Source organism: Abrus precatorius, unplaced genomic scaffold, assembly GCF_003935025.1.
Source record: "Abrus precatorius isolate BTA unplaced genomic scaffold, Abrus_2018 Scaffold11, whole genome shotgun sequence".
NCBI lineage: Eukaryota > Viridiplantae > Streptophyta > Magnoliopsida > Fabales > Fabaceae > Abrus > Abrus precatorius.
This window is the reverse complement of record NW_020874303.1, coordinates 22969498-22978986: the sequence shown is the minus strand read 5'-3', so window position 1 is coordinate 22978986 and position 9489 is coordinate 22969498. Positions and strand designations below refer to the sequence as shown.

General features: G+C 32.6%; 1 protein-coding gene across 16 annotated transcripts; it reads right to left on the bottom strand.

Annotated features, from left to right (window-relative positions):
• Positions 1-459: 459 nt before the first annotated feature.
• Positions 460-8708, bottom strand: LOC113854299 (transcription factor TCP2-like). 16 transcript variants are annotated; one of them, XM_027485226.1, is made up of 6 exons: positions 8295-8708; positions 8139-8207; positions 7947-7994; positions 7490-7609; positions 5423-7208; positions 548-823 (listed from the first exon to the last, which is right to left on the bottom strand). In XM_027485226.1, exon 5 carries the CDS (start codon positions 6866-6868, stop codon positions 5450-5452), a length of 1419 nt encoding a protein of 472 aa, XP_027341027.1. In that variant the 5' UTR covers positions 6869-7208; positions 7490-7609; positions 7947-7994; positions 8139-8207; positions 8295-8708; the 3' UTR covers positions 548-823; positions 5423-5449. The 16 variants fall into 16 exon arrangements, 15 of the variants coding, with proteins under 15 accessions (XP_027341028.1, XP_027341033.1, XP_027341027.1 ...); XM_027485231.1 differs by having other exon boundaries at positions 7490-7604; positions 8309-8708; XM_027485232.1 differs by lacking the exon at positions 7947-7994 and having other exon boundaries at positions 512-823; positions 8351-8708.
• Between the last annotated feature and the right edge of the window lie 781 nt (positions 8709-9489).

Genomic DNA, 9489 nt, shown 5'->3' with positions numbered 1-9489 from the left:
TAGACTTTATATGGGCCTAGTGCAACCTTCCAAATTTGGACTTTGCTCTTCCTTTGACATCAGTCTTATTAGTGATCAGTCCTGTCTTTGAGCAGGCTGTGTTGATTGATTGTTTTTAAGTTCATCATTCAACTATGCAATTTATTAGGTTTTGGGCCCATCTCAAAGGTCATATAGAACAATTAAACAAATATAAAAAAGTAATAATAAATTTTTAAATATTAACTAAAAGTGTGTTATTAATATTGGTCAGTAAAAAATGTAACAAAATATAAACTCAAAAAGGCCCATTTTTTTTTTGGGTAATGAAATTAACTTTTAACTTATTATTACCACGATACCACTGTTGAAAATTAGTAGTGGAGTTAAAAATTAGGGTGAGAGGTAAATGCCAAAAAAGTGGCAGCACCCAATGCTCCTCGAAAATCTAAACTAATAAATTCAATATATTGTATGTTTAAAAATTCATCCGAATTAAAATAAAAAAGAGAGTAAAAAACCAGGATTTTCCCTACTTAGAAAATGAGATTTAGCTTCTTTTAGTGGAGTGATTAACAGCTCTTTTCTCAACTTATGTTATAGACAATGTCAAAATAATTGCAGAAAGTAAAAGAATATCTTGGTAGTTGCTTTTACATTTCTCCAAAAACACACAATGATCTTGCACGCAAAGATCAATATATATCCAAATACTGAATGTAATTGAATGACTTCAAAATGATCCAACACGAAATACCAACACTTGATGACGACAACGTATCATTCGTTTTGGCGAAGGCAAGCTTTGGTACACAGCTTGCTGATAGTACTCTATCTTGAAGTCCTACATCATTTAAGTACACCAAAGAACAAAAGAAAATTCATGTTAATAACATGTATTAGTAATTGTTATATTGAGCACAAAGCAATTCCAAGATGCTTATGCTTGTAACTATTTTATATATTTTAATAAAGGAGCCAATGAAAGATGAACTTAGAGGAGAGGTGGTAAGAATGTTGAACACAGTGTTTGAACATAAACAGCAAAGCTAGTGATTGAGCTATTACTCTACCATAGAAGCAGCTGTAACAAGAGTAACATGAGCATCACACTTTTTGTACAAAACAAGCTTGTACAAAATAAAAAGGGCAAGTATATATACACACAAATTATTTGAGTTTTCCACCTTTTACACTCCTTTACCACTATATACTACAACAATCTTATGATATCATATCGTCCTCTTGTTCCAATTCATTTTTCCCTTGAAATTATTACTAACTTTTCAACCATTAATCCTTTATTCTTTTTTTTTTCAACGAACTAGAACAACCCACCCTTGTTCTAACTATCCCTTCATTTTTATGGAATGAATCTTGGTCACTTTTACCAAACCATGACTACTTTAGAACAGCTTAAGGTTTTAAGGTATGTTTGATTACCCGTTTGAAATATGTTGCACACACTAAGAGAGAAGAAACGTGAAATAATTTTTTTTTTTCATTGACCTAATATTAGTCAGACATTATTACAACGGAAAATCAAATTCACATTTTGATAGAAATTTGGCCTAATTTTTAACTAATGTGAGCACTGCCTCATATTTATAATTAAACATTATTACATAAGTTTGCAAAACTTCACATTAGTACGATAGTCAAGTTAGATAGATTTTATATTAAAAAAATAAAGTCTAATCAATGTGAGATATTTTAACACTTTCAGGTCAATCTAATAGGATATCATCCTTCATTCTCAGGGAGGATAGTGTGGCATAACTGTGAAGATACATTTAAGTCAGCACATATTAGATTAAAATTGGAGCACCACAACTAATCTAAAAATGGGGCTTTGATCCAACCTACGGATGTTACGGTGTTGCTGATCTAAAAATTAAATTTGAGACAGACTTAAACTAAAAGTAACCAAATCATAGAAAAGACAAAAACTTTGATTAATCTGACTTAAATTGGGTAATATCATTATAAACGAAAAAAAAAATCTTCAAAGCACTGATGCACTTTTAAGAACCTTTTAAACAGAGATTTATGAAGTTATATTTTTTCACAAACTTCCAAAAATCTCCCTTGTACGATTTTCTAAGTTGTCCTAAATTACGTGTAAAAAACATATTAAACTAAGAATGTTAGTTTATTTATATCACTTCATTCTATAAATTGGTAACATGCAAACAAGGTTTGTTTTTTATTTTCTTTCCTAATTCTCAAACACGTTTCAAGGAGAACAAAATAATTTTGTGGACGAATATAAAGATTCACTGGCATTTTTACTCACTAAAGGAACAATTTTGCACATTGGATTATTTGTTTCCATTCACATTGGAATGTAAAACCCATTCTCACCATAAAGTCATAAACACGCCCAAAACCCCACCATTTTACAATTCTTTTAACAATTAGCCTTTTCTTTTGGGGTCTAGTATAAGTGTTAGATGAAAAAGACCCAATTCTAGTCTTCCCCTACCTTCTCTTTTCTAATGCTCTTGTTGGGTACATTTTTTTAATACATATTAACGGATGGGACAAATAGAATGACACAAAAATTAAGTGAATCACAACATAACTTTTTGTTTGGTCAAGTAATTTTGTCATTGTTATGATTAACGTGGGAATGAAAGTAGATTTCATGTTTGTGCAAGTTGATATAAAAGGAAGATGGCTAAGAATGGTAGATGATTGTGGAGTAAGGAAATGGTTTTGTTGAGAATAAGGAGGGAAAGGATATTAGGCAGTTGGGTAGAATAAGGTTTATGTTTCAACCGTGAGAACTTGTGTGAGAATAACTTTTGAACATTAGATATGTAAATAACACTAGTTTCATGTTTTCTTTCCTCTTTCTATTTCTTTTTATTTCATCCAAACCAGTGACATTTGCTTTTTATTTTTATATTTTTTGTTTGTTTTAATTTTCATTTCCGATTTACATAATTCTATAAATAATTGAAATTTTCAAATTATTTTTCTTTCTTTTTATTGTTTTCATTGGGAAAAAAGTAAAATAAATAAAAATCTCATTTCCATTATAAATTTTAAAAATAAAATAATGTAAACTATTAATAAAACAGTATTACTAGTGTTATCTAAAAAATGATTAAAGAATAAAAAAAGATAAATTTATTTTAAGTAATACATTATAAACTTTAAAAAAAATTTTTTTGGTTTGAAATATTCCTCAACAATTATTCTAAGGATAACGGTTAACAAAATCAACAATAAATACACATAAACTAAAGATGACAACACAAAATACATTGAACACTAAATTTTTGGAAACTAAATTCTGATACGTATATTTTTTTTTACAAATTTGTAATACAAATAAAGTCGCATTTTCTATAGCATTTACACCATAGATATAGAATTTGACAGTCAGCTACTATAGGCTTTGCATTTTACAGTGATTTTTTAATCCTTTTTTTGTGGTCTCGCGTATCTATTTTTGTTATCATTAAATTCTATGAGAAGAAGAAGATTCATACTCAGTGCTCCTGCTATTATTAAAATATCTCAATCATACCTTATGAGTTCTCTTTGTTTATTTCTTTTTATAAAAAAAATGTTTCACTGATGAGTAATAGTAAAACATAATGATATGTCGGTGACATCAAGAATATTAGAATGGTCAATTTCATTCAATTAAAAAGGATATATATATATATCCGAAAAAGTGTATACATGCTGCATATATCTGAACTCAATGCAGAGCTGATTCAAATCTTCAAAGGTATTTAAGTTGATAGAAAAAAATCACCTTACTGTTTTCTCATCATTTTTATCATGTTTTCAAAAAAAAAAAAAACTTTTAAATTTTTTTTCTTAATTTATGTGGTACAAAATAGTCATTAAACTTATATAATTAAATTAAAAACCAAATATTTTAATTAATTAAATTATTTAATTATTCTTAACATATTTTAACAAAAAATTTATTAATTTTAATTTCAAATTTTTTATAAACTTATGGTAACATGAATAATTAATAATACTATATAAGTTATTCTTGTACTTAACCAAAATAAGTTACCTTTTTTTCATTAAATTTATGTTTCAACCGGTTTTTAATTTGTATATTTATAAATAATATTGTTTAAATTTGTTTTATTTTCATTATATATCATAAATATTTTGCGACCGGATTTTGAGCATAATCTTTAATGACCTATGCCTTAAACTGCCCTGACTCAATGGACTAAATTATTTCATCACGACTTGTAATTTAAAGTTTGGGTAACTTTATATCTTTAATGTTTTTAATAATTTTTAAATGTGAAAAATATTTTAAAAATAAACATATTTACTGTCTTAAAAATATCAAATTATATTTTCTTCCAATGGAGAAAATTATTGAGATATGTTATGATATTAGATGTTCTAAAATTATTTAAAAAATAGTCAATGTTTTCATCTTGTGTGTAATATCCATGTTCAAAATGTCTCTGCCTGTAAGTTATTATGGGGATTTTTTTTTCTCAACAGCACATAAATTAAAACTGCTTACATCATAAAAAATATATGTAGTCATCTGAGAGGCAGTTCCTTTCATTCTATGCGTGAGTGTCAGGAGTGAAGTTTGTGGCTACGTGCATGGACCTTTCAATTCAACACATGAAAAAGTGCACCCTAATCCAATGCGAGGTAAAATGCTATGCTAGGGTCATATGTTTTGATTGAGGAACCTGACAATGAGCCAATCAGGGTCATGTCATGTCATGTCATGTGGGTGCACAGCATGAGCTATATTGCACAGCTTTGGAGCGGGAAATGAATTGGGATTGTAAAGTCATTTTAGACTTTGGTTTTAGTCCAAAGCATAATATTAACATTGCCCCCATTCAATGACTTACACATGGTTTATGCCACACAAAAGCTTACACCTGACATGCTATAGTGAGGGGAACCAATGAGAGCACAAACAAGGAGACAACCGGCCGATACCCTATTCACAACAACCCATGCAGGAATCAACAAAAAAAGACAACACAACCCATAGCAAAACCATAAATTTATGCCCAATGCCCAACTTGTTTATCATTACCTAGAAGCCAAGCGGCTCATGGTATTGCACACAACACGTCAACCCAAAAATATCATCGTTCAAATGAAGATTCACATTATATCAAATATTATAATGTCACATCATATCCACGTAGGTTTACCAAAACCAAAGCATCTCATTAGGGCAGCAAATCAAACAACAAAAATGTCGACCGCAATGCATCAAACATTAACATTTAACGCCAAAGCCAAACAACAATCCCAGAAAAAAAAGAGTGATATATTTTGTAGGCAATACATGAAGGAAATACTACACCAGCAAATTATTACATATTATATTATCTAGCCCTTTTTTTAATAAGATTATAAATGAAAGGCAAAGGAGTGAAAATGCAAAAAAAAGATGAAAGATTGTTGCATGTCTTACCAGGAAGAAAATGGAGGAATCCAAAAGTCAGTTCTTGGCTTTCCCCTTCTGGTCTGAATGCCGGCATGCATCAGCATAGCAAAGTTGCAAGCGGCTGCCATCAAAAACAGAAGAAAACTGATGGTGGTGATGGTTCTCCATGGTAGGAGCAGCTGATGCAGGTGCAGCTCCAATGAAGAAAGGTACAGTGGATCCGTCTATAGGTGAAAACCTCTGAAAGTGAGGCAACAGAGACGGAGAATTGGACTGAAGGGTCCCCCTATTGTAACCAGCAAGGCCCGAAGATATGGTGAAGTTGAGGTTGTAATCATTCCCGCTGGGTTGAGAAGAAGCAGAAGATGTTACCACAGCTGACATAAGATGATCTGGGATGAATGAGAAGTGTTGTAGCTGAGGATCTGATGAGTGGTTTTCACCACTCACGTTGAAGGGTGAAACTGACATGGCTTCAGGAAGGGAATGTCCTAATTGGACTTGTGATACTGAGAACCCAGAAGAGGAAGAGGGTTGATTGTGATGATGGTGATGGGTTCTTGAAGAGGAAGGTCCAAGAAGCCCTGAGGTGAAGTAGTCCATTGGTGCTGATGAACACCATTGCTGTCTGGATGCTTTGTTGAATAAATTAGGCTCGTCACTAACATTCTGATGAACTGACCCTCTTGGACTTGTGGGAACTGCATTGTTGATTCCAACAGTGAGAAGCTCAGTGAAAGAAGCTGTTTGAGAAATGGGGTTCACATTGTGGTGTTGTTGGTGGTGGTGGTGGGGAGCTATGTTGTGAGATTCATTCTCTTTTTCTTTCTCCTTTTCCTTCTCCTTGGCTGTTCTTCTTTCCCTTGCTCTCTCTCTGGCCTTGACACGGTTCACACGAATGTCAGACCTAGAGAGGGACAAGCCAGAACCCTTGCTTGTCTCAGAGGTGCTGCTACAAGCAGATTTGGACAAAGAAAGGTTCTGGCTTTGGTTGTTATGCTGCTGATAGTTTGTGTTCTCACCATCTAGTTCTGCATCAGCAGAATCAAAGCCTTGTTCACTTGCCCTTTTCTCATCACTTGGTTGCTTGGGGGTATCAGGGAATGTGTTGTTCAAAGAAGGTAGTTCAGCAATGGCATCTGCAGCTGAGTTTATTAACCACTCCACGGCTTTGCTGGGTTGGTCATAACCCAAGCGATCTTGAAGATCATAGAACTGAATGGCTGTGGTAACAGAAAGCCTAACCCTCCTGTCTCTTAAACCCTTTGAAGTCATGACCTTGCTGTGCCTATCTTTTCCCCCAGATGCTCTTGACACCCTTATGATTCTAGAAGAGTGGTGCCAACTGTGGAACCTGTTTGTGCTCACACCATCGCTTCCTTTTCTTCTGATCTCTCCATCTTCTTCCTCATTCCTTCCATTTCCTACTCTTGGGAACTTACACGCCTGTGCTTGTATCTCATCCTCCTCCATACCACAATCATGCCTTTGCAACAACAGAAGCCGATCAAGCTCAAAACAAGCCCACTTTGCCTTTCTCTTTAATTATGTTACACTAGTACAAAGGTAGAGGTAGAGAGAGAGAGAGAAAGAAAGAAAGAGAGAGAGTGCAGGTGTGGGGTTGGCTATGTCCTTTGCATTGATGATGATAATTCAGAGACTGCTTTGGCTGTGTAGTGATAAAAAGGCCTCTTTTACGCTCTGATATATCGCGGTCCAAGTCAGGAGGGCCTTGTTTAGCTTTTTGCAGTTGCAGAATGCCTTTCAAAAGCAAAAGACTGAACTAGGTCTCAGACCCTCACCCCCTCTCTTCCTGCAAAAAAACCACACCCAGCTACCATAAGCACCCGAATAATTTCTGTATTAATTATCATTCAAACCCAAGATAAAATAAAATAAAGTTTTAAATTTTAAAAATAAAAATTAAAAAGCTTCAAATACTTCGTACACTTCCCGGACTCACTAACTACAAAGTAGATAAGATCTGACAGTGTTTAGCCTTTAGCTGATATATTAGCACATTACAAACCAATACATATTTTATGAAAAACCCAAAGTTTTAAAAGAAGGTTCAAGTGCTTGAATTTGGAGGACCTTCGATCTGAGCCTTTCTGCTTTGTTTTAAGCCAAAGGTGCAAAATTTGCAGATGGGTGTTTGATCTGAGTCAAACCCTTTTTAGCTTCTGCTAGTAGTATTTATGTCTTGTCCCTTCCCTTGAAATTAAAATAACATACATTATGTAAATCTCATTAGAAATCACAACACCACTGCAAGGCTCATTATGGCTGGCTTAGTGTGCAAAATATCACAAAGTCTTTAATGAAACCACTATTTGTGAAACGCTCAAATAGTATTTAAATAAAGTTATTGAAGAAGAAGGTTCAAGCCTCGTTACTTTGAACAATGTTGGGTGACAGGTGTTGAGGTCTAAATCAAAGACAAGAAAGATATTAAAAAAAAAAAAAACCCAGATGTTAAGATTACAGATCTATATCCCTGGAGTTCCGTTGTTATTGAAACAAAACCAAAAATAAAAGTACAAATCAGAACCTGAAAACTTTAGCTCATTAAAAGACAACACTTCTTCAGATCAGCACCCTTCATTTTGCCAAAAAAAATAAAACAAAAACTTTAATTCTCATGGATTTAAAAAAAGGAAACCATAATAACAAAAATCAAAGAGATCGAAGAAGTGGCTTCATATGAGAGGGAGAGAATTAAGGATAAAAAATGATATGAGACCTTCTTTGCTGTCTGATTTCAGGAGTTTGTTGAATTTCCCAAATGGTCTTTCCTTGTTCTCAAAAGCACCTTCAAGTGTAAACAAAAAAATTTCAGTTTTTTTTTTTAACTCTCAACCTTAAGTCCTAGACAAGGAAGGTGATAAAAAAGAAAAACCTCAAATCCACTACCAAAGCATGCTAAGCTGAATTTGGAGTTTGGTTGACACTTACAGATTCTTTTCTCTCTTGGGTTCTAGGGTTGGTTGGTCGGGTGTTTGGTGGGTGAGAAACGGAAAGAAAGTGAAAGAAAAAACCGGGTATATGGGAATTGCGTGATTGCTAGAGAGAGAGAGAGAGAGAGAGAGTATGTGAGTGTGGAAAAGGTAGAGAGAGAGAGAGAAGAAGAAGAAGAAAAGCACGAGGGTGTGGTGAACTCAAAGTGGTTGAAGCTGAGAAAGAATGAAAGAAGAAGAAGAAGAAGGGTTGTCGTTGATGTTTCCCATTCGAACAATGACCGGGCTTATCGGAAAGGGCCAGACACGGCGCTGTTCCACTGTTTATGTATTCTTCACTCCTTCACATTTGTCCGTCCTTTCTCCCATATTTACTTCCTAACCTTATCTCATTAATTATTAACCCTAGAAAATATTCATTCTCAATTTTTATTATAAATTAATTAAGTTATAATAAATACACAATTTTTTCATTCACTTTAAAGATAAGTTTACTTTACTCTTCACAAGTGATTTACTTGATTATTTATTTGAATGTTTATAAATTTGAGTGGAATTATTTTAAAAAAATATTTTTATAATAAAATTTAATATAAATTTTTAGTTCACAGCATAAATTATAATTTGATATTTTTACTAAAATATAAATTTAAAAATAAATTGAATTTTAATTTAAACCAACTAAACATATTAAAATAAAATGCATAAAAATATTATAATAATAATTAATACGAATAGGTTTTTAAACGCACATTGCATATTTTATTAAATTAGAATTTATTCAGATATTATATTCAATCATCAAATATTGTCCAAAATAAATCCTCGAATATTGGATTATTTTTACTTATATGTAACCACGGTAAGTTATAATTTAGGCTTTAATATGTTTTCATCTTAATTACAAGAAAACAGCTTTGTCCTCTTAAATCTTTTGTTAGCAACAAATAATCAATATTCAATTATATGCTGTGTTGTTGATGCTGATTTGTGCTCAATTAAAGGTGTTTTACGAGGGATCTTTATTTATTAAGAGTAATGTATCATCATACATAGTCTCCTACACTCAAAACATTTCTAAACTTTAGAATGGGAGCGTATCCTTGTACCTAGACCTTTCTTTTTTTTTATTTGTAT

What these genes read in the sequence shown, in the direction of transcription:
- LOC113854299 (XM_027485227.1), bottom strand. Translation starts at nt 6,868, where the DNA reads ATGGAGGAGGATGAGATACAAGCACAGGCGTGTAAGTTCCCAAGAGTA.